Genomic DNA, 25,567 nt, shown 5'->3' on the forward strand with positions numbered 1-25,567 from the left:
ATCCTCTCTGTAAAACATCAATAAAAAAATATATTTTAAAAGAATAAACCAAGCACAAGTGCTGGGGAGGATGTGGAAAAAAGGGAACCCATTTCACTGCTGGTAGGAATGCAAACTACTACAGGCATTATGGAAATCAGTTTGTGTGTTTGCAAAAAATTTAGTATGGAACTGCCATTTGATCCAGTGATTCTACCTCTAGGAATATATCCGAAGAAACCTGAAACAATCAGATAGAAAGCATGCACCCCTCTGTTCATAGCAATTTACAATAGGAAAGGTCTGGAAACTGCCTAGGTACCCATCAGTAGAGGAGTGCATAAAAAACTGTGGTAGCCGAAACCGGTTTGGCTCAGGGGATAGAGCGTCGGCCTGCGGACTGAAAGGTCCCAGGTTCGATTCCGGTCAAGGGCATGTACCTGGGTTGCGGGCACATTCCCAGTAGGAGATGTGCAGGAGGCAGCTGGTCGATGTTTCTCCCCCATCGATGTTTCTAACTCTCTATCTCTCTCCCTTCCTCTCTGTAAAAATTCAATAAAATATATTTAAAAAAAAAAAAACTGTGGTAATTTTACACCGTGGAATACTATGCAGCATAAAAAAGAAGCATCTTGTACCCTTTCACACAGTATGGAGGGACCTGGAGAACATCAAGCTAAGTGAAATAAGTCAGTCAGAGAAAGACAGTATCACTTGATCGCACTCACATTTGGAATCTCATGAACAAAAAACTGATGGAGTGGATTCAGAGACATGGAAGCTTGGAAATTACTGCAGAATCTGAGAAGGAAAGTGGGGCTAGTATAAAAAGAAACATCCACAGGTAAGGATTAAAAACATGCACACACACAGGAAAACAAATTCATCTGGGCCTTGAGCATTTTCTTCTGGTCTCTGAAAGCAAGGGGAAAGCTCTAACTTGTTGGGTTCTGGGTCTGCTCTACATTTGTGTTTATAAATATGTCTTCCGTCAGTTGAGTCCCTGGAAATTCTGATATTCCTCCATGTAACCTTCTCCTGCTTCACATGAGTCAATTGCTTTTGGTGATGTTGTAAGAAATGTCCAAACCTGTTGAGAATGTTTCTTAGTTTATTTGACCCTAGTCATGACATTTGCCAGAAAGCAAAATAACAACAGGTTGAGAAACGCTCAGGAGAATGGCAGTTTTGCGCCTTTTTTATACATTAGAATCAAAGGAGAAGATATAAGGGGATTACATGACATCCACTGGTGATAAATTAGAGGGGAGAGCAAAGGAGAGAAATCCCTGGTATTGGGTAAACAATAAAAAAAAATAGACACACACTTATTTTTACATGATTATCGATTAGTTAACAGTTAGTATTTAACTCGAGAGCAACACTAATTGGGGCTCTGTGATCTTCTGCGTTAGGAGATTGTTCTCTTAGGAGTCTGTGAAACAGAAATGTCCATAAAAATCCAAAGGTATGTTATCCGAGATGCAAAAAGACGACAGGTTCAGTAACGTAAAATTTGTTCTTTGCAAAAACAAACAAACAAAAAAACAGGCTAGTACATACATACCCAGGTGACTAGCTTTTACTTGGAAAGTTTTAACTTCAAAGCATCCTATATGGTTAGTCTTAGCCTCTGAGTTTGCAAGATTGCCCATGCCATGCCAGGCCCCCTGAGCTTGCTAAGTTTACTGTGTGCCATCATTTTTGTCCATACTGGGGAGTCAGAACCTGTGGGATGAGGAGGAAATTCAATGAGTGGTTTATTAACTCTGGGACCCATTGCTGATGTCCTCCTGAACACAATACCCCCAGTATTGCTGGTGTCCCTTTATTTGGTCCCTAGAAGGAGTCACTCTTCAGGTCAATAAAGCCTTAGGTTCTAAATGTGGCCAAGGTATTTGTAAGGACAAGACAAAGGTCTGTTTCTTTGCTGTGGCCTTCCACAATTTAGCAGAAGCAGCTGCTAATAAACCGCAAGATTGTTGGCTCCTCTCATTGAAACAGCTCCTCAGTTCAAACTGCTGAACAAGATAAGCTACTCTCAATGCTTCAGTCTTACAGACCCCTCTCTCCTGCAGTTGTCACACCTCTGGGAAAGTTTGGACCAAGGCGTCTCTAATTAGTAGAAAGTTTCCTTCCCTTCAAACAAGCCTCTTTTGACCTCTTCGTAGCTGTTGCTCTCGTCATATTTTATAGGCTTGGGGAAAATACTGATAAGACACCTCCTTAGCGCATCTGGAATAATGTCTCCTGGAAAGAAACAAACTGTAACTTTTAAAGACAGGCCCTCATAGCTACTCAACTTCAGCTCAGCCCAAGGCCGTCCATTCCTTGTCCCTTAGCAACAGCCACTGCTGAGCCCTAACCGGTTTCACTCAGTGGATAGAGCATCAGCCTGTGAACTCAAGGGTCCCAGGTTCGATTCCGGTCAAGGGCATGTACCTTGGTTGCCGGCACATCCCCAGTAGGGAGTGTGCAGGAGGAGGCAGACTGATGTTTCTCTCTCATCGATGTTTCTGTCTATCCCTCTCCCTTCCTCTCTGTAAAAAATCAATAAAATATATTTTTAAAAAAACACATAAACCCAACCACTGCTGAAGAGCAGAAGCCACACTTCCTTCCTTGCCCTGTAGTGACTGGCAATACTTGGCCCTTTGGTCCCTTGGAAAGTAAAATTAACTTTCCCTCTGCATAACTTCTTGTAGGTGTGAAATCTTTCCCAGCCAGCATCACAGCCCAAACCCTAAGGGTATTCCTTTCTTCTAAGAAGTTAAGAGGAGTGACTATGAAAGATGAGGGCAATGAGAGTGTCAAGGCAAAATAATATTTCCTTCCTCTTTTCTAGGATCGTTAGTTGGCCTGAAAATTAAACTGATACAATATAGGTTAACAGAGGAAAACCGTAAAAAATTTACTAACATGTATACCTGCTGTATGTATGGAAATGACTCCGAAAAACAGAGTAACTGGCCAAAATGGCAAACACCATCATCTGAAAAGCCACCTTCACCTACATTCATATAATGTGGTGTGTGGACAGTCAGTTAGGGTGGATTGTCAGGAAAAGCAAAGTAAGTCAGCATTATGACTATAATGAGGGTTTCATTTAACGCACATGTCAAGATTTATGAAACACTATACTTAACACATATAACTTACTCATTACAGCGGTTAAAAATGGTTCAAGATAAAACAAATGTACGCTCATCGATTTTGGAAGAACAGGTTTCGCAATTCTATATTCATTCCACATTCATATGCCCTCTGGGTGAGAGTCTCATGTCAGTACAGAAAATGTAACATATGATGAAGAACTTTCACCCAAACCCAAAAAAGCCACATCCTTGGACTAAAGACAGCCTTTGTCTCCATCCCTGTTTTGCGGCCTGAGCACCAATGGTTCTGATGGGAACATCTGGGAAGCTACAAGAGCCACAAAACATCTTGAATATAATCAATGACAATGACTGCTCCACAGAAAATAAACATGCGTGGGGTCCCTCCAATCTGTGTACACAGAGCTCCTGTAGTCTTTTCCCCAAAATAATTCCTGGATGCACACTTAGGTGAGGACCCTTCCATCTAATGGGCTGCAGTTTTGTCCAACAACAATTAGGTCAGTGTTCCTGCAGTGAAAGGGTTTCCCTCACTGCTATGGTCCTCAAACCAGTGACCATCAATCGTGAAATTGTAGGCATCAGGGCACATGGCCCTCTGCAACACCTGGGCAAGAGATACCTTCACAGGTATTGGCATCCCTTGCAAACAAGAAAAAAATTCATGTTCCCAGACATACTTGAGGTTGTCACAGCTACCCCCTCTTTGGAGTGACTGCTATGTTTCCAAGCATCCAGACATCACATGAGGATTAGAGAGTCCAGAGTATTTCCTAGGAAAATATGGGCAGCAGTGTAAATTTGCCAAAAACTGCTGAGCTAATCCTGCACCACAATATTCCCCCAAGGGCAGAAAGGTTTGAGACCCCAAAAAAGTTGTTCACCTCATCATGCTTGGAGAGCCCCGGTCTCCTTAAAGCTAACCCACACAGTAAATAGAACACCCAAGATTAAAGAAGTATTACGAAAAGCCTTCATTATTGTACAAACCAAAGAGACAGGTGAATGGCAGTTCTTCCACTGATGACTCAGGCACTCAATAAATTCATCACTGGCATTCAGGGAAAGCATTCCCTCTGCAACATTATGTTTACTGAGGCCAACAATAATCAGTTCTATGTGGCAACACATGACAAGAAAACAAGAAAGAACTATGGACTCAGGTATTCCTCATTTTCTTCAACAAAAAAGACAACAGAGTTCGGTTCCCCGGGCACATGACGATGGTGACTGATGCCATTTGTAGGGACCTTATAGGTGGTTCAGATGAAATACCTTCTACAACAGAAAGATGCAGTGACATAGATCTGGCAGGACATCTCTGTATGTTAGAACGTGCAACATAATTACACAGTGTTCCAACATAAAAACAAACACAACAAGAACACTTATGGGAACTTTACATAATGTAGGTGATTAAAAGTATGAGATACAATTCAGAAAAATGAGGATACATAAATTTTCTTGTACTAATGTTAAGTCCTAACTAAGAAACTACATTTCCTACACATCTAAGAAATTTCTCATATTTGGACTCATATGTGCAGAGCAAATTTAGAAATTTGGCTGAGAGATACCTCATATTAATTGCACTCATGTTTTTCTCCAGTGTGAACTCTCTGATGATCTCGAAGACCTCTGCTCCTTGTAAAAGATTTCCCACATTCACTGCATTTATAAGGCTTTTCTCCTGTATGAAGTCTCTGATGATAACGAAGGGAAGTGCTCTGGGTAAAAGATTTCCCACATTCACTGCATTGATAAGGCTTTTCTCCTGTATGAACTCTCCGATGATAATGAAGGGCAGTGATCCTTCTAAAAGATTTTCCACATTCACTGCATTGATAAGGCTTTTCCCCAGTGTGAATTCTCTTATGACAATGAAGGGCAACGCTAGCGGTAAAAGATTTTCCACATTCACTGCATTGATAAGGCTTTTCTCCAGTGTGAACTCTCTGATGATAACGAAGGGCAGTGCTCAGTGCAAAAGATTTTCCACATTCACTGCATGTATAAGGCTTTTCTCCAGTATGAATTGTCTGATGTCGATGAAGGACGGTCTTAGAGGTTAAAGATTTCCCACATTCATTGCATTGATAAGGCTTTTCTCCCGTGTGAACTATCCGATGACAACGAAGGGCACTGCTCTGTGCAAAAGATTTTCCACATTCACTGCATTTATAAGGCCTCTCTCCAGTGTGAACTCTCTGATGATATTGAAGACCAGTGCTACTTTTAAAGGATTTTTCACATTGACTGCATTTATAAGACTTTTCTCCTGTATGAACTGTCTGATGATAACGAAGTTTACTGCTATGTGTAAAAGATTTCCCACATTCACTGCATTTATAAGGTTTTTCTCCCATATGAAATCTCTGATGACGACGAAGTCCAGTGCTACTGGTGTAAGCTTTCCCACACTCACTGCATTCATAAGGCTTTTCTCTCGTGTGACCTCTTTGTTGATAATGAAAGCTAGATAACTTGGTAAAATATTTTCCACATTCAGAGGACATAAAACACCCACTTCCAAGCTGGACACCTTTTTCCTGAATAAAGGTGTGGGTGCAACTAATGTCTCTCTGACATTCTTTTCTACTGTAATCATTTTTTCTCCTTTGAAATGTCATCGCACAGGTCGAAATTGCAGTTGGACTGTTCCTGGCCTGAATAGCCTTTAGGTGTAAATGTCCTGACCCAGTAAGGACAGCCTGATCAACCTCCCTGCATGTGAAACGACTCTGGGACACATTGAAATTGCAGCTGTTTGCAAGTGACATCCTGTCCACACTTCTAGTGAAAGACTTCTCTCTCATATGCTGCTGGTGAAATTTTGCACGGAAATAAAATCGTTTTGCACACGCCCCACACCTCAACAGTATCTGTCCGTGTTGTGATTCCTGACCCTCCATCATGTGGAAAATGTTTCCCAAGACCAGCCCACAACTCTCACAGGGGTGGCTCTTCTGGGAAGACAAGGCTAACTTGGGATTCCTTGCCTGTGACAATCTTACAGAAACCTTCTGTTCAGTCGTTTCCTCCATGTTCTCTGCTCCACAGCAGCAACCTGAAGAAAAGAAACGCAGGTGAAGTGCACGTTGACCTGATAAATACAGAATATCTTCACCACAATTGTTTATGTCACAACTGGACATGATTCAATACAATGATTTTCAAGACAAGTCAGTAAGACTCTCAGGAAATGCCTATTATATATAACAAGGCCCAAAAGGTCACTGGATGAGGAAAATCTCACCAAGGGAGAACAGAAGCATAGGCTGGGACAAAAAGAAGAGAGGCAGGGTCTGCTCGTTACTACTCCACAAATGGCTTCCTTTAGGACCTTTCATACTGGCGATATGAGTCTGTGTAAAATAATTTCAATGTGCTCAAACCCATAAAATATCAATCATAGTAAAGCACATGATGTCCAGCGTCAATATAATACATGTGCACTCTAAAGCTCGCAGGCATGCAACAACACTGGAGTGCAGTAAAGCCGAGATGTGTGACAGAGGTAGAAGTGCAAAGTTTAAAGAGGTTAAGGATATTCTAGGCTGGGAATTCGAGTAGAATGATCACTATTAAAACTGAGTCATAGGCAAAGTTTCAACCTTAAGCATGAAGAAGTAGAATTGGGTGAGGATTGGGCAATGGTAACAAAACATTGTTGATCAAAATGGCTTCCTAGTTATGAACGTTACAGAACCCAGGCATGAAAACCGACCCCACAGCCCGTCACCAAGGCAAGACTGCCTCTGGGTCTACCCTGTCATTGATAAAGTCATGTTTCTCCTGTGATGCCCAAAAGATTTTGCCTCTTAAATCCAAGTTGAACCATAGCATGAGATAAATGATAGAAATCTTAAAAGAAAAACTAAAACGAGATGTGGTCAGCACTGTCGTAGAACGAACCACAAATGGGATCACAGGGAAAAGACCTATGTGAGTTGACTTCAGCAAGATGGCAGAATAGAGAAAGATAATCTTTCCCCATTCTAGAGTAAGTAGACAGCTATCCATGGAAAAAAAACCCCAGAGGAAATGGGAATAAAAGTACCATGAGAAAAACAGTAATATACAATAATATCAAATAAGGACAACTGCATAGAAAGGATGACAGGAAACTGGGTCAGCAAACACATTTGAAGATACCGAAGGTGAAATACAAGGGTTAATAATAAATAAATAAATAAATAAATAAATAAAGCAAGTGTCAGCCCTAGCTGCTTTGCTCAGTGGACAGAGTGTCAGCCACGGACTGAAAGGTCCTAGGTTCCATTCTAAAAGGTCCTAGGTTCCACTCCATTCCGGGGCACATCCCCAGATTTTGTGGGTTCAGTCCCCAGTAGGAGGCATGCAGGAGGGAGCTGATCAGTGACACTTTCTCATCATTAATGTTTCTCTCTCTCTCTCTCTCTCTCTCACCCCGTTCCTCTCAGAAATTAATAAAAATATATTTTCTTAAAAAGAGGGTCAGTCCTAGCCAGTTGGGCTCAGTGGATAGAGCATCCACTTGTGGACTGAAGGGTCCCAGGTCGATTCAGGTCAAGGGCACATGACCAGGTTGCGGGCTCGGTCCCACCTCGGGGGCATGTAGGAGGCAGCCAATTAATGATTGTAACTCATCACTGATGTTTCTATCTCTCTCTCCCTCTTTCTTGCTGTCTAAAATCAATAAAAATGTACTGTAAATAAAAATAAAAATAAAGGGTCAGCAATACCACTATGAGCCACTGTGCTTCTGCTCTCATTGATCCTAGTGGCCTGTTCTCCAAAAACCTGGAAATTTTTGTTTCAAAAAACCACACAATGCCCTGGCCAGTGTGACTCAGTTGTTTGGAGCAGCGTCCTGTGTACTGAAGGATCTAGGGTTCAATTCCCGGTTAGGGCACATATCAGATGTGGGTTCAATACCCGGTTTTCAACTGTGCACATGGCAGCCGACTGATGTTTCTCCCTCAGCGCTCTCCCCCCATTTCCCTTCCTTCCTATGTAAAAGGAATAATAAATAAAGAAATAAGAATTGCCCTAACGGGTTTGGCTCAGTGGATAGAGCATCGGCCTGCGGACTCAAGGGTCCCAGGTTCGATTCCGGTCAAGGGCATGTACCTTGTTTGTGGGCACATCCCTAGTGGGAGTGTGCAAGAGGCAGCTGATCGGTGTTTCTCTCTCATTGATGTTTCTAACTCTCTATCCCTCTCCCTTCCTCTCTGTAAAAAATCAATAAAATATATTTAACAAAGAAAGAAAGAAAGAAGAATTTCAGGGTAACCAAAAAAAGAGGAGATCTCAAAAAAGTCTAGAGGCAAAATAAATAACAAGACAACCTACCAAAGCTTATGTATAACATTCAGAAAATGTAGCCCCATCTGGTTTGGTTCAGTGGATAGAGCACTGGCTTGAGGACTTAAGGGTCCCAGTTTCAATTCCGGTCAAGGGCGTGTACCGAAGTTGCGGGCACATCCCCAGTAGGGAGTATGCAGGAGGCAGCTGAATTGATGTTTCTCTATCATCGATGTTTCTCTCTATCTCTCTCTCCCTTCCTCTGTGTAAAAAATCAGTAAAATATATTTTAAAAAAGAAAATGTAATTCTAAGGAGAAATTTTATAGAGATAAATGCCTACATTGTCACAAAAAATCTCAAAGAACCTAACAAGGCACCTCAGGAAACTAGAAACACAACAGGAAAGTAAATCAAAGGTTTCAAAGGAAAGAAACCATAAATATCAGAACAAACATAAATAAAAGAGAGACAAGACAAAAGAAAGGAATATGTAAAAAGTATATTTAAAAAAAGATATAAAAATGTGCAAGCTGTTAGCTACATTAAAGCAAAAACAAACAAAAACCAAGCCTCAAATTAGTAAAAAAAAAAAAATTAAAGATAAGACATTACACCTGTCACTATGGACCCCAATGCATCATAATAGATGTTGATGTTAGGAGACAGCATGACCCTTCATAGAGAAATTTACCAAGATCCCACTATGAGCCCCTGAAATTAATAAACAAGTTCACAATCCTGTCCAGGTGGCTCAGTTTTTCAGAATGTGGCCCTCATGCCCCAAGGTTGTGGGTTTGATCCCCCATCAGGGCATATGTAGGGGACAACCAATGAATGCACAGATGGGTAGAACAGCACATCAATGCCTCACTCTCTTTGTTTCTCTCTCTCCCTTTCTGTCTCTAAAATCAACAAATAAACGCTGCCCGGTATGTCTCACTGATTGAGCACTGACTCATGAACTAGGACAGTGATGGCGAACCTATGACACGCGGGTCAGAGTTGACGCGTGAACTCATTTTTTGGGTTGATTTTTGTTAAATGGCATTTAGATATATTAAATAAATATCAAAAATATAAATCTTGCCAAACCGGTTTGGCTCAGTGGATAGAGCGTCGGCCTGTGGACTGAAGGGTCCCAGGTTCGATTCCGGTCAAGGGCATGTGCCTTGGTTGCGGGCACATCCCCAGTAGGAGATGTGCAGGAGGCGGCTGGTCGATGTTTCTGTCTCATCGATGTTTCTAGCTCTCTATCCCTCTCCCTTCCTCTCTGTAAAAAATCAATAAAATATATTATTTAAAAAAAAAGAAAAAAAAAAGAAAAAAAAATATAAATCTTTGTTTTACTATGGTTGCGAATATCAAAGAATTTCTATATGTGACACGGCACCAGAGTTAAGTTAGGGTTTTTCAAAATGCTCACACGCCAAGCTCAAAAGGTTCGCCATCACTGAACTAGGAGGTCACAATTCGATTCTTTGTTAGGACACCTACACTGGTTGCGAGCTCAATCACCAGTGGGGGTCATGGAGGAGGCAGCGGATCAATGACTTTCTCTCCTCTTCCTCTAGAAAATAAAAAGTACATATATTTAAACAAACAAATAAATAAATAATTTAAAGAATTAATAAATATCCCTAGCCACTATCCTTCACTGATGACAGTACTGCCTTGTGCACTGGAGGGCTAGGGTTTGATTCCCAGTCAAAGGTACATACCTGGATTGCAGGTCCGATCCCAATCACAGTAGAGGCAACATGTGGGAGGCACCCAATCGATGTTTCTCTTTCTCTCTGTCTCCTACTCTCTCTCTAAAAAAACAATCAATGGAAAAAATATCCTCACTATTCGGGTGAAGATAAAAGAAGAATGAAGAATTAAAATGAAAAAAGTTACAGGATGCAAAATAAACATACAACCATTAGTTCCATTTCTACAGCCTAATGAGAAATTCTTTGATGGAAAAACGAAGAATGTAATCAAATTTACAAAAGAATCAAAAACAATAAAACCCAAAGGAATAAATTCAACCAAAGTGTGAAACATCTGTACAGTGAGTCCAATAAGACAGTGATGAAAGGAATGGAAGAAAACACAAATAAGTTGAAAGACAGCCTGTGTTCATAGATCTGAAAATGAAATATGTTGGAGATACCTATAGTACACAAGGAAAACTACAGATTAAATGCAATTCCAATAACTCCAATGGTATTTAACAAAGAAATCAATAGAAAATCTGGAAATGGAATCAAATACCTCCATTAACAAAAGCAATCTTTTTTAAAAAAGGTATTTTATTGATTTTTTACAGAGAGGAAGGGAAAGGGATAGAGAGTTAGAAACATTGATGGGAGAGAAACATCAATCAGCTGCCACCTGCACACTCCATACGGGGTATGTGCTCTTAACCAAGGTACATTCCCTTGACCAGAATCAAACCTGGACCCCTTGAGTCCGCCGGCTAAGGCTCTATCCACTGAGCCATATGGGCTAGGGCCGTGGTCGGCAAACTGCGGCTCGCGAGCCACAAGCGTCTCTTTGGCCCCTTGAGTGTGGCTCTTCCACTAAATACCAAGTGCGGGCGCGCATGGACAGTGCGATTGAAACTTTGTGGCCCAAGCGCAGAAGTCGGTATTTTGTGGAAGAGCCACACTCAAGGGGCCAAAGAGCTCCATGTGGCTCACGAACCGCAGTTTACGGACCACTGGAGGGCAACAAAAGCAGTCTTTTCTTCTTTTTTAAATATATTTTATTGATTTTTTACAGAGAGGAAGTGAGAGAGAGATAGAGAGTTAGAAACATCGATGAGAGAGAAACATCGATCAGGTACCTCCTGCACATCTCCTACTGGGGATGTGCCTGCAACCCAGGTACATGCCCTTGACCAGAATCGAACCTGGGACCTTTCAGTCCGCAGGCCGACGCTCTATCCACTGAGCCAAACCGGTTTCGGCCAAAAGCAGTCTTGAGCAAGAAGAAAGCTCTTGGCATCACACCTCCTGACTTCAATTCATTACAAAGAGAAAGCAACCAAACAGTGTGTTGCTGGAGAAACACAGACACATACATCAACTGAACAGAACGGAAAACAAAAAAACCCAGGCCCATACTTTAAGTAATCTTTGACAAAGCTGCAAGCCACAGAAGAAGGGAAAGATAGTTTCTTCAACGAATGGTGCTGGTATAAACGGACATTCACATGTAAAACAACAAAACTGAACAGCACTGATAAAACGTAACTCAACCTGCAGGACAGAATTAAATGTCAGCGCTAAAACTTAAAACTCCTCAGGACAACCTAGAGAAAAAGTTTTAAAGGTTTGTTTTAGACAGGATTTCTGGATGTGACACCAGCCACCACACAAAAAAGAAAACATAAGCAGGCCAGATGGCACAAATAAAGAAAAATAGCGTCTTCACTGCACAACAGGAATACACAAAGTGAAATGAAAGGCAATCTAGAGAACAGAAGAAAATACTTGCAAACCATATGAAGGAATCCCTTGGAGATATTGTGGATTTGGCTATGACCAGCACAATAAAGCGAATATTGAGATATAGACAGAAATTCACAGAAATAGTTGGAGTTCCTTGGGAATAATGAAGGTATGTTAATACTATACTGCAGGCTAATAACACTGCAGTGACTCTGTCACAAAAGCAAACTCTATACAGCCGAAACCCGTTTGGCTCAGTGGATAGAGCGTTGGCCTGCGGACTGAAAGGTCCCAGGTTTGATTCCATCAAGGGCCCCCGGCACATCCCCAGTAAGAGATGTGCGGGAGGCAGCTGATTGATGTTTCTCTCCCATCGATGTTTCTAACTCTCTATCTCTCTCCCATCCTCTCTGTAAAAAATCAATAAAATATATTTTTTTAAAAAAGTCTATACAACTTCACTAACGATATTTAATTGATAAGCAGTAGTAACAAGCACCTGAGCTTGCTACAACATGGTGGCACTAGACCTGCCTGAAGGTAGGGTTGCCACAAACATGGACTTTGTAGAAAAGCTGGTGTGGGGGAGTAATATCTGCAAAGCCCTATTAAGCACATGCAAACATATGTGTTCCTATATGTCGTAAGCAATTAATATATAAAATATACAAGGTATTCAAAAGACTCTAATAAAAAATACAGTTATTAAACAGGATAAGGATGTGCACACAGTTTTTCAAAAATATATACACAGGACCAACAGGAATATAGAAAATGCTTTCTTCACTAATCAAGGTGGAATCCCTTACCTTCCTGCAACACTACCAACCACAAGTCCTTCCCTGTGAATTTAGTGCAGCGGGGAGTATTGGGACTTCAGGAATAGAAGGGAGCAGCAGAAACATACCAACCCTCCCCAGGACAACAACTACCCAGCAAACTGGAAAATCAAGCAGTACCACAGTCTACCTGGGAGGACAGAGCACACCCAGGGGTATGGGGCCTGGGAAACCTCAAAGCCGAGTCCAGGTCACTGGTGAGAGTGAGGGTCTTACCCAGGGAGGATGTAAGTTCAAAGTTCTCCAGCATCACATTCAGGTACAGCTGTCTCTGACCCTCATCAAGGAGGCTCCATTCCTCCCTGGAGAAGTACAGGGCAATGTCCTCAAAGGTCACACCAACCTGTCAGAATGGAGACAATTGTAACCAGATTTCCTAGTCGCACAGTCCCATGGAGAAGGCTGTGCTCTTCACACATCTTCCCCCCCTCAACCTCCTCCAGGGCACCCGGTTAGTGTGGACTCCAGGCCCTAATGCCAGTGAAGGCTGCTCTCTCATCACAGTCCCATTACTCACTGCATAGCCCTCAGCAGAGCAGCTGGGTTGGGTGGGAAGGATTGGGGGAGGGGAGGGGAGAGAGCAATGCCATTTAAGGTCTGGGCGATGCCTGCAGGGCCCCAGCTTTCCTGCCAAGCAACACCACTGCAGTCTCCTAGATCCTGCCTCCAAGACAAAGCCAAGCGTCGGTTTATGCTTCGCCTTTAAGTCCCCACACCAGGTCCCGGGACTATCAGCTCACACTTCCTTCAGATGTGCACACCACTGGGTAATGTTCACCCCCTTCCCATGTTCAGACCCCAGGTTCACTCCCTCAGCTCTGCCCCCTTCCTGCTCCAATGCCACTGGGTCTCGCTGGACTCACCCATGAACTTGGCATATGGCGTGTAGAGAGCTTGTAGTCCAGCCGGATCCAGGCCCACCCCAGGCCCCTGATGGACCCACAGCCGGGAAAGCCCCGAATGAGTCTGTGCCGTCCTCCCTGCAGCCTCTGCTCTTTCCGTCAATACTCACAGCCACATCCTCAGGGACCTTCACATGCAAGTCACCCCCGTCCTCTCTGCCCTGCACTTGCTGTGTCCTCAGAAGCCACAACACTCCTCTCTCCCCTCCGCCTTCCTCACGGTCCTCCACGCGGGACTGAGCTGCAGGACGGGACGGGCGCCCTCCCCAGGCTGTGGTGTCTGTGTGAGGAGGCGGTGAGGGCCTGGGGGACTGAACTCACCTCAGCCCGTCTCCTCGGCGGGGGCGCCGCCATTGCCCTCCGTGGGCTGAGCCTGGCGGGAGCAGAAGCGGCTGCAGGAATGGCGATCCCCGCCCCGGCTCTACTTCTGTCCGGGCGGTGACTCCGAGTTTTAATCCCAAGTGTGAGCTGTGGGCACCACTGGAGGCTCCGACCATTGGCTGTGAGGCGGGGAGCACCACTCTCCGGCCTTCTCCCCGGGACTGTGCGACCAGAAAATCCTGAGCGACTGAGACAAAAACTTGAGAAGACAAAACCAGCCAAGAGGACTGCTAGTCCCGCCCTACAGGAGCGGCCAAACGGAAATGCCTTATCTGAGTCCCCATTGGCTCAGCCTGGTGGCATTCCGTGCGTGGCCTTGTGGGTAATGTAGTTTCTACGCTCCAAAGCCAGGATCCTGTATTTCTGAGTTGACTAAAGGACTGGATTCAGGGGCAAATAGCCCAAAATACACCAAATATACTAGGTGTCCTCTAGCGCCTTCAGTGGAGGTGACCCCTGGGGCAAGTTTCTTTCTAATGCACCTGTGGCAGGTTTTGAATATCTTTCTTACAGGACCTGCTCTTTTCTTCTTTTTTTAAAAAATATATTTTATTGATTTTTTTACAGAGAGGAAGGGAGAGGGATAGAGAGCTAGAAACATCAATGAGAGAGAAACATCGATCAGCTGCCTCCTGCACACTCCCCACTGGCGATGTGCCAGTAACCAAGGTACATGCCCTTGGCTGGTATCGAACCTGGGACCCTTCAGTGTGCAGGCTGACACTCTATCCACTGAGCCAAACCAATCAGGGCAGGACCTGCTCTTTCGGAATAGGATTCATTGTTTGCTCATTCATGACTTTTGGCATGTGTCTCCTTCATGCCATATGTAGCTGGAGGAGGTTGTTCAAGTCTGTAACTGCCTTAACCTGCCTCCGTTGAATCCATTATACAAAGTTTATGTCACAAAACAGACACTCACACTTAAGAGCATCTGCTTCTGATGCCACCGGAAGTGTCAGCTCTGCCTGGGCTGCCATGTGGATAAGATGTCCAAGAGACATGTGAAAAAATGCTCAAAGTGACTGATCTGATCAGAGAGATGTAAATTAAAGCAACAATTAGGTAACACCTCACCACTGCTAGAATGGCTGTCATCAGTAAATAAACAAAGCATGCCCTGACCAGTTTAGCTCAGTGGCTAGATCATCGGCCTGTGGACTGAAGAGTCCCAGGTTTGATTGCGGTAAAGGGCATGTACCTTGTTTGCAGGCAAATCCCAAGTAGGGGGTGTGCAGGAGGCAGCGATCAATGTTTCTCTCTCATGGATGTTTCTAATTCTATATCGCTCTCGCTTCCTCTCTGTAAAAAATCAATTAAAAAAATATATTTTAAAAGAATAAACAAACCACAAGTGCTGGGGAGGATGTGGAAAAAAGGGAACCCATTTCACTGCTGGTGGGAATGCAAACTTCTACAGGCATTATGGAAATCAGTTTGCAGTGTTTGCAAAAAATTTAGTACGGAACTGCCATTTGATCCAGTGATTCTACCTCTAGGAATATATCCTAAATCTGAAACAATCAGATAGAAAGTATGCACCTCTCTGTTCGTAGCAATTTACAATAGGAAAGGTCTGGAAACTGACTAGGTACCCATCAGTAGAGGACTGGATAAAAAACTGTGGTAATTTACACCATGGAATACTATGCAGCATTAAAAAAGAAGCATCTCGTACCCTGTCACACAGTATGGAGGGACCTGGAGAGCATCAAGCTAAGTGAAATATGTCAGTCAGAGAAAGACAGTATCATTTGATCGCACTCACATTTGGAATCTAATGAAGAAAAAACTGATGGAGTGGATTCAGAGACATGGAAGCATGGAATTACTGCAGAATCTGAGAAGGAAAGTGGGGCTAGTATAAAAAGAAACATCCACAGGTAAGGATTAAAAACATGCACACACACAGAAAAACAAAGTCATCTGAGCCTTGAGCGTTTCCTTCTGTTGTCTGAAAGTAAGGGGAAAGCTCTAGCTTGCTGGGTTCTGGGTCTGCTCTACATTTGTGTTTATAAATATGTCTTCCGTCAGTTGAGTCCCTGGAAATGCTGATATTCCTCCATGTAACCTTCTCCTGCTTCACATGAGTCAATTGCTTTTGGTGATGTTGTAAGAAATGTCCAAACCTGTTGAGAATGTTTCTTAGTTTATTTGACCCTAGTCATGACATTTGCCAGAAAGCAAAATAACAACAGGTTGAGTAATGCTCAGGAGAATGGCAGTTTCGCACCTTTTTTATACATTAGAATCAAAGGAGAGGACATAAGTGGATTACATGACATCCACTGGTGATAAATTAGAGGGGAGAGCAAAGGAGAGAAATCCCTGGTATTGGGTAAACAATAAAAAAAAATAGACACACACTTATTTTTACATGATTATCGATTAGTTAACAGTTAGTATTTAACTCGAGAGCAACACTAATTGGGGCTCTGTGATTTTCTGTGTTAGGAGATTGTTCTCTTAGGAATCTGTGAAACAGAAATGTCCATAAAAATCCAAAGGTATGTTATCCGAGATGCAAAAAGACGACAGGTTCAGTAAGGTAATATTTGTCCTTTTCAAAAACAAACAAAAAAGAGGCTAGTACATACATACCCAAGTGACTAGCTTTTACTTGGAAAGTTTTAACTTCAAAGCATCCTATATGGTTAGTCTTAGCCTCTGAGTTTGCAAGATTGCCCATGCCATGCCAGGCCCCCTGAGCTTGCCAAGTTTACTGTGTGCCATCATTTTTGTCCATACTGGGGAGTTAGAGCCTGTGGGATGAGGAGGAAATTCAATGAGTAGTTTATTAACTCTGGGACCCATTGCTAATGTCCTCCTGAACACAATGCCCCCAGTATTGCTGGTGTCCCTTTATTTGGTCCCTAGAAGGAGTCACTCTTCAGGTCAATAAAGCCTTAGGTTCTAAATGTGGCCAAGGTATTTGTCAGGACGAGAAAAAGGTCTGTTTCTTGGCTGTGGCCTTCCACAATTTAGCAGAAGCAGCTGCTAATAAACCGCAAGATTGTTGGCTCCTGTAATTGAAACAGCTCCTCAGTTCAAACTGCTGAACAAGATAAGCTACTCTCAATGCTTCAGTCTTACATACCCCTCTTTCCTGCTGTTGTCACACCTCTGGGAAAGTTTGGAAGAAGAATATTTCCTTCTTCTTTTCTAGGATCTTTAGTTGGGCTGAAAATTAAACTGATACAATATAGCTTAACAGAGGAAAACCATAAAAAATTTACTAACATGTATACCTGCTGTATGTATGGAAATGACTCCGAAAAACAGAGTAACTGGCCAAAATGGCAAACACCATCATCTGAAAAGCCACCTTCACCTACATTCATATAATGTGGTGTGTGGACAGTCAGTTAGGGTGGATTGTCAGGAAAAGCAGAGTAAGAACCTCAGTTGTGGCCCAGTGTGCTGTGCACTGCGGTGAGGGCTTGCTCAAAAGGACTCTGTTCCAAACCAAAGACCCAGGGTGCAGACACAGGAGAATGGAAAGAAGGACATGAGACCAGAACATGATCCGGGCTGCAGGGAAAACATGGTGAGAGCCATTGTCTCATTCAGCCAGCAGGGATATACAGGAGAGAATCACATGGCAGGGGGTCCTATCATGAATAGGAGGTGAGCACCCGTCCAATGAGCCCAGGATCATGTAGGACTCCAGCAGCACTTCCAGAATTAGGTCCCCAAATTCATGTCCAATTATATCCACTCCTGCAGGGTGAATGTCACTGCCACATAGGAGCATCATTTGAAGGGTCAAACTGAGGCAAGAAATTCATCACAGTGGATGGGATCACAGCATGACACCCAACACGTGGGGAAAGGTGCAGAGACAAAGCACTAATTACCGAGGTCTCCTGTGGGTCAAACTCAGGGCTGGGATCAAACGGAAGGCAGACAAACAGCAGCTCACTCTTAAAGAAGGTTCCCCTGGAGAAACCACTGCACTGAGAAATGATGGCGTTCCCCTGAACACAGGGAGGCCAAGGGGTAGCTCTGAGATGTACAGGGAATGGAAGGAAACGCGTAACTGCAACCATAGTAACAGGAGCTGCAGCTGAGCCAACCTGGATCTCAGACTGTACCTGCTCCAGTGAGTGCTGCATATCAGTGGTAGAGACAGCGTCTGACGCTGGAGAAAATAATGGTTAAAATCCAGCCCCTTGAAGCCCAGACCAGTTTGGGTCAGTGGCTAGAGCATCGGCCTGTGGACTAAACAGTCCCAGGTTCGATTCCGGTCAAGGGCATGTACCTTGGTTGCGGGCACATCCCCAATGGGGGGTTTGCAGGGGGCGGCTGATGGGTGTTTCTCTCTCAAAGATGTTTCTAACTCTCTATCCCTCTCCCTTCCTCTCTGTAAAAAATCTATATAATATATTTTAAAGAAAATCCAGCCCCTTGAATCTCACACTTGACTGGGGTGTAAACTTGGGGAGCTCACTTCATTTCTCAGATACTGAATGTTTTCAGCAATTTGATAGGAGTTGCCACTTGTCCAGGTTGTTGTGAGAATTAAGAGAAAATGCTTAAATATCTATCCATGGAATCCTGGCAACAAGTACTCAGCTTGTTACTTGATTGATCTGGGAAAGCTAGAGTAAGCGCCATCAATCATCTGCATGTCACATTCAGCCCACTGAGATTCAGGGAGTTGTAGTGAGTCTGCTGGAGATTCCCAGGTGGGGCCCACCACAATGAGACCTGAGTGCCCACAGCAGCCGCCTCCCTGCAGCAGAGTCAGTGGCTTCTTGGAGGTCCCATTTCTAACTAAAATGCACCCGAAGAAAAAGGTGCTTGTGGGTTTCAGGGCATGAGAAGTGCCTGTCCTGGGAATGTCTCTGCAGGAATAGGCAGGAGTTCAAAGGAGAGGGGGACAGAGAGAAAAAAAAAATCAATGCTGAGAGAGAATCATTGATCAGCTGCCTCCTCCATTCCCCACACTGCGGATCTAGCCAAGGCGCAGGCATCCTTCCTGTGAATGGAACTGTGACCTCCTGATTCTTAGGTCCACATGGAACAAGAGCCATGCCACCTGTGCTCTCAAAGTTCATGTTCCTAACTCTTGCTCCCTCTCCCTTGCTCTACGAAATCAATGGAAATGTTTTTAAAAATCAATTAAAATATTTATTATAAAGGAAAGAATATTAACACATATTATTCTAATACTAAAAAAGCATTTAAGACTTCTGGGAAAATGCTCACCATGAATTCTGACATAAAATACTCTTAAATAAAATTGTATGAGACTCTCACCCAGAGGGCATAAGCACAGGGATTCAATATAGAGTTGAATGACAAAATTACAGAATATCTTTATACTAGAGGCCCAATGAACGAAATTCATGCACTCAGGGGAGACACCTCAGCCCCAGCTGTGCCCGCACTCCGGGAGCTTTCAGGGCTGTCCAACTAACAAAGGTAAATAACACTTATATCCATATAAAGAATTATACAGAAATGGTTGTACCAGCTTTATTAGAAATAACCAAATACTTATAAGAATGGACATTGTGGTGATATATTCAAAGATAAGAATATATACCAGAGCACTAGCCGGTTTGTCTCTGGATAGAGCATAGGCCTGCAAACCAAAGGGTCCCAGGTTGGATTCCAGTCAAAGGCACGTACCTTGGATGAACATTCCTTCCCAGATAGGGCCCTGGTCATGGCTCATGCAGGAGGCAACCGATCAATGTCTTTCTCTCCCATCGATGTTTCTCACTGTCATTCCTACTCACTCTAAAAATCGATGGACAAATATTCTCAGGTGAGGATTAACAACATCAAAAAGAATATCCAGCCAAACCGGTTTGGCTCAGTGGATAGAGCGTCGGCCTGCGGACTCAAGGGTCCCAGGTTCGATTCCGGTCAAGGGCATGTACCTTGGTTGCGGGCACATCCCCAGTAGGGGGCGTGCGGGAGGCAGCTGATCGATCTCTCTCATTGATGTTTCTAACTCTCTGTCCCTCTTCCTTCTTCTCTGTAAAAAATCAATAAAATATATTTTTTAAAAAAAAAGAAAAAACTTCCAATATTAAAAAAAAAAAAAATCGATGGACAAATATTCTCAGGTGAGGATTAACAACATCAAAAAGAATATCTATCAAAAAAAGAGATGAGTTACTAATGTATCTTTAATAAACTCCAATATTTTATGAAATATAAATTAAAGCAGAAAAATCCTAAGAAAAAGCCAAGTTCTTTAGTAAAATGGAATGTAAATCCATGGTTACTAGGAAAGTTCTGAAGAACAGAGACAGATTAAATGAGGTCAAGAAACAACTACACATGCCGAAGCCGGTTTGGCTCAGTGGATAGAGCGTCAGCCTGCGGAATGAAGGGTCCTGGGTTCGATTCCGGACAAGGGCATATGCCTTGGTTGCGGGCACATCCCCAGTAGGAGATGTGCAGGGGGCGGCTGATTGATGTTTCTCTCCCATCGATGTTTCTAACTCTCTATCTCTTTCCCTTCCTCTTTGTAAAAAATCAATAAAATACATTAAAAAAAAAAAAAAGAAAAGAAAGAAAGAAGCAACTAAACAGTTACAGATATGGTCAGTATTGTGACTATAAGGATGGTTTTAGTTTCATGCACCTGTCAAGATTTATGAAACACTATACTTCACACATGTAATTTACTCATTACAGCTGTTAAAAAACATGGTTCAAGATAAAAGAAATGTATGTTCACCTATTTTGGAAAACAGCTTTGTCAATTCTATATTTAATCCCTATCCTTATGCCCTCTGGGCGAAAGTCTCATCTCAGTCACAGAAAATATAACAAAAAATGAAGAACTTTCACCCAAACCCAAAAAAGCCACATCCCTGGACAAAAGACAACCTTTGTCTCCATCTTTGTTTTGCTGCCAGTGGCTCTGATGGGAACATCTAAAAAGCTACAGGAGCCATAAAACATCTTGATTATAATCGATGACAATGACTGCTCCACAGAAAATAAACATGCCTGCAGTCCCTCAGATCGGTGTACACACAGCTCTTGTAGACTTTTCCTCAAAATAATTCCAGGATGCACTGTTAGATGAGGACCATTTCATCTAATAGGCTGCAGTCTGGTCCAACAATTCCGGTGGTTTTAATCCAGCTACTAGAAGGGTTCAGGAATCTGGAGAAGGTGCTGTGTGTAAATTCTGAAAGATGCCAGAGAGAAAACATAATTTTGGAAGGCATTTGGGGGACAGAGGAGTTAGGCTAAAGAAACCAAGTTCTCTCTTGTCTCAGGAGTCCTTGCTTTTTATTAACACAAATTGTCCTTAGGCAAAGTAAAGATATACATCAAAGGCCAGGGTTTGGTATACAGAATCCATTGTCAGATTGGAGGAATTGCCTTCGGCTGTTCAGGTGTTTGGCCAGCAGGAGGCAATAACATGAAGAATGAAATGGCCTCAGCTGTCTGGCAACAAGCAATCATGTTATGCATCCTTTTCAGGTTTGGGAAAATGCCCTCAGCCATTTCCAGGTGATTCAGTCCTGCTGACATGCTGGTATTGTCTTCCAACACAACGACAATTAGGTCAGTGTTTCTGCAGTGAAAGGGTTTCCCATTACTGTTCTGGTCTTCAAACCAGTGACCATCAACCATGAAATTGTAGGCATTAGGGCACATGGCCCTCTGCAAGACCTGGGCAAGAGATTCCCTTTACATGTATTGGCTTCCCTTGCAAACAAGAAATAAATAATTCATGCTCCCAGACATAACTGAGGTGGTCACAGCTGCCCCCTCTTCGGAGTGACCTCTGTCTCTCAAAGCATCCATCTTAACATGCGGACCAGAGAGTCCACAGTGTTTCCTGGAAAATTATGGGCAGCAATGTAAATTTGGCAAAAACTGCTGAGGTAATTTCTGCACCCTGGTCTTCCCTCAAGGCCAAAAATGGAGACCGCATAAAAGTTTTTCACATCACCATGCTTGGAGAGCCCAGATTTTCTTATAAACTAACCCACACAATAAATAGCGGAGACAAGATTAAAGACGTCTTAGGAAAAAGCCTTCATTATTTTGTAAAGAAGCAAACATGAGTCTGGCAGTTCACTCACTGATGACTTACGCACTCAATAAACTCATCATTAGCATCTAGGGAAAGTGTGTCCCTGAAAATGGCAGTTCTTCTGCAACATTATGTTTATGGGGACAACAGTAATGAGTCCTATGTGGCAATGCAGGACAGGGAAAGAAGAAAGAACTAAGGGCTCAGGTATTCCTCATTTCTGTCAACAAATTACACAACAGACTTAGCTTCCCTGGGCACAGGAGGATGGTGACTGATGCCATCTGTAGAGACCCTATAGGTGGTTAAGGTGAAATACCTTCAGCAACAGAAATATGCAGTGACATAGGTCTGGCAGGACATCTCTGTATGTTAGAACATGCAACGTAATTACATAGTGTTCTAACATAGAAACACAGAAACACAACAGCAAAAAACACTTATGGAAACTTTACAGAATATAGGCAATTAAATGTATGAGATACAATTCAGAAAAATGAGAATTCACAAATTTTCTTGTACTATTGTGAAGTCCAAACAAACTACATTTCCTACTCATCTAAGAAATTCCTCACATTTGCAATCTTATGTGGAGAACGAATTTAGAAATTTGGCTGAGAGATACCTCATATTAATTGCACTCAGAATGGCTTTCCCCATTGTGAACTCTCTGATGATATCGGAGACCACTTCGGCATCTATAAGATTTTCCACATTCCCTGCATTGATAAGGCTTTTCTCCTGTATGAAGTCTCTGATGATAACAAAGGGCAGAGCTCTGGATAAAAGATTTCCCACATTCAGTGCATTTATAAGGCTTTTCTCCTGTATGAATTCTCTGATGAAAACGAAGATGAGAGCTTTGGGTAAAAGATTTCCCACATTCACTACATTTATAAGGCTTTTCTCCAGTGTGAATTCTCTGATGATAATTAAGGGCAGTTCTCTGGGTAAAAGATTTCCCACATTCAGTGCATTTATAAGGCTTTTCTCCCGTATGAACTCTCTGATGAAAACGAAGGTGAGAGCTCTGGATAAAAGATTTCCCACATTCACTGCATTGATAAGGCTTTTCTCCTCTATGACGTCTCTGATGATAACGAAGGGCAGAGCTCTGGGTAAAAGATTTCCCACATTCAGTGCATTTATAAGGCTTTTCTCCTGTATGAACTCTCTGATGATAACGAAGGTGAGTGCTCTGGGTAAAAGATTTCCCACATTCACTGCATTGATAAGGTTTTTCTCCAGTGTGAACTCTCTGATGTTGATGAAGGATCTTCTTAGAGGTAAAAAATTCCCCACATTCATTGCATTGATAAGGCTTTTCTCCAGTGTGAACTCTCTGATGATATTGGAGACCACAGTTACTTTTCAAACATTTCCCACATTCACTGCATTGATAAGGCTTTTCTCCTGTATGAACTCTCCGATGATAATGAAAGGCACTGCTCCGTGCAAAAGATTTTCCACATTCACTGCATTTATAAGGCTTTTCTCCAGTGTGAACTCTTTGATGTTGATGAAGGTTTGACTTAGAGGTATAAGATTTCCCACATTCGCTGCATTGATAAGGCTTTTCTCCTGTGTGACCTCTCTGTTGATAATGAAAGCTAGAAAATTTGGAAAAATATTTTCCACATTCAGAGGACAGAAAACACCGACTTCCAACATGGACATCTTTTTCCTGAGTAAATGTGTGGGTGCAACTAATGTCTCCCTTATAATCTTTTCTACTGTAATAATTTTTTCTGCTTTTAAAAGGCATCCCACACGTTGAAATTGCGGTTGGACTGTCCCTGGTCTGAGTAGCCTTTCGATGCAGATGTCCTGACCCCATAAGGACACCCTGCCCAACCTCCCAGCATGTGAAACGATTCCGGGATACACTGATATTGCAGCTCTTTGCAAGTGAGATACTGTCCACACGTCTAGTGAAAGATTTCTCTTTCTCATGCTGCTGGTGAAATTTTGCATGGAAAAAAAATTGTTTTGCACATGCCCCACACCTCAACAGTATTTGTCCATGTTGTGTTCCCTGCAGCTCCATCATGTGAAAAATGTTTCCTAAGACCAGCCCACAACTCTCACAGGGGTGGCTCTTTTGGGAAGACAAGGCTAACTTGGGATTCCTTGCCTGTGACACTCTTACAGAAAACTTTTGTTCAGTCATTTCCTCAACGTTTTCAGCTCCACAGCAGCAACCTGAAGAAAAGAAACGTAGGTGAAGCGCATGTTGACCTGATAAATACTGAATATCTTCATCACAATTGTTTATGTCACAACAGGACATGATTCCATACAATGATTTTCAAGACAAGTGAGTCAGCCTCTCAGGAAATGGCTGTTATCTATAACATGGCCCAAAAGGTCACTGGATGAGGAGAATCTCACCAAGGGAGGACAGAAGCATTGGCTGGCAAGAAAAGAAGAGAGGCAGGGTCTGCTTGTTATTACTCCACAAATGGCTTCCTTTAGGACCTTTCATACTGGCGATATGAGTCTGTGTAAAATAATTTCAATGTGCTCAAACCCATAAAGTATCAATCATAGTAAAGCACGGGATGTTCAGCATCAATATAATACGTGTGCCCTCTATAGCTCTGCAGGCATGCAACAACACTGGAGTGCAGTAAAGCCAAGATGTGTGATAGAGGTAGAAGTGCAAAGTTGAAAGAGGTTAAGGTTATCCATGTGCTGGGAATCGAGTGGAATGATCACTATTAAAACTGAGTCAGGCTCAAATGGCCCCGGTGAGGTCGGAACAGCCCCAGCGAGGTCGGGATGGCCCCGGTGAGGTTGAAACGGCCCCGGTGAGGCTGAGACGGCCCCGGCGAGGTTGGGACTGCTCCAGTGAGGTTGGGACAGATAATGGGGACCAGTATAGACTGATGAACAGGGGTAGATGCAGAGGCAGAGCAATGTTGAACAGACTGTCAAACTACAGTGGGAAGCCTGGGGAGGGTTGGGGGGGGGGGGGGGGTTAAGAGATCAACCGAAGGACTTATATGCATGCATATAAGATTAACCAATGGACACAAGACGGGGGGGGGGGGGGGGGTAGAGGGCGGGGAAATGTCAAGTGGGGGGGGAAAAAGGACACATATGTAATACTCTTTTTAATACTTTAAGAAATAAAAATTATTTTACATAAAAGAAAATCAATCAATCAATCAATCAATAAATAAATAAAATAAAACTGAGTCATAGGCAAAGTGTCAACATTAAGCAAGAAGAAGTAGAATCGGGAGAGGAGTGGGCAATGGTAACAAAACATTTTTGTTGTTGAACAAAATGGCTTCGTAGTTATGAACAAAACCGAGCCCAGGCATGAAAACCGCCCCCAGAGTCCTTCACCAAGGCAAGACTGCCTCTGGGTCTACCCCATCATTGATAAAGTCATGTTTCTCCTGTGATGCCCAAAATATCTTGCCTCTTAAATCCAAGTTGAGCCACAGCATGAGATAAATGATGCAAATCTTTTGTGTGTGTGTGTGTGTGTGTGTGTGTGTGTGTAACTTACTCATTTTAATATTTCTAGCTTGCTGAGCAGTGCCAAGCACAGCAGAAGCTCAAGAAATACTTATGCTTATTCTTTATTATGAGAGGCT

At 42.9% G+C, this 25,567-nt stretch overlaps 2 protein-coding genes across 4 annotated transcripts in view; both read right to left on the bottom strand.

Annotated features, from left to right (window-relative positions):
* Positions 1-1,072: 1,072 nt before the first annotated feature.
* On the bottom strand, positions 1,073-14,120 carry LOC138999864 (zinc finger protein 211-like). 2 transcript variants are annotated; one of them, XM_070402081.1, is made up of 4 exons: positions 13,883-14,120; positions 12,876-13,002; positions 4,673-6,162; positions 1,073-1,707 (listed from the first exon to the last, which is right to left on the bottom strand). In XM_070402081.1, exons 1-3 carry the CDS (start codon positions 13,913-13,915, stop codon positions 4,679-4,681), a joined length of 1,644 nt encoding a protein of 547 aa, XP_070258182.1. In that variant the 5' UTR covers positions 13,916-14,120; the 3' UTR covers positions 1,073-1,707; positions 4,673-4,678. The 2 variants fall into 2 exon arrangements, with proteins under 2 accessions (XP_070258182.1, XP_070258181.1); XM_070402080.1 differs by having other exon boundaries at positions 1,073-6,162.
* A 6,023-nt stretch (positions 14,121-20,143) lies between these two features.
* The window catches only part of LOC139000076 (zinc finger protein 211-like), a 44,598-nt gene continuing 39,174 nt past the window's right edge, over positions 20,144-25,567 (bottom strand). For both annotated transcript variants that reach the window (XM_070402344.1, XM_070402345.1), the window contains exon 3: positions 20,144-24,161. In XM_070402344.1, the coding sequence (XP_070258445.1) occupies positions 22,591-24,161 (1,571 nt within the window). In that variant the 3' untranslated portion in view covers positions 20,144-22,590. The remainder of the gene's footprint in view (positions 24,162-25,567) is intronic.

Source organism: Myotis yumanensis, unplaced genomic scaffold, assembly GCF_028538775.1.
Source record: "Myotis yumanensis isolate MYYU_CA2020_CCGP unplaced genomic scaffold, mMyoYum1.0.hap1 SCAF_23, whole genome shotgun sequence".
Taxonomy (NCBI): Eukaryota; Metazoa; Chordata; class Mammalia; order Chiroptera; family Vespertilionidae; genus Myotis; species Myotis yumanensis.

Bases quoted from the DNA above. Each gene is read 5' to 3' on its own strand.
- LOC138999864 (XM_070402081.1), bottom strand. From the start codon at position 13,915: ATGGCGGCGCCCCCGCCGAGGAGACGGGCTGAG. The intron at 13,003-13,882 runs GTGAGTTCAGTC...CCATTCTGACAG, and splicing joins CGCCGAGGAGACGGGCTGAG to GTTGGTGTGACCTTTGAGGA. The intron at 6,163-12,875 runs GTAAGACCCTCA...TCTTTTCTTCAG, and splicing joins TGAACTTACATCCTCCCTGG to GTTGCTGCTGTGGAGCAGAG.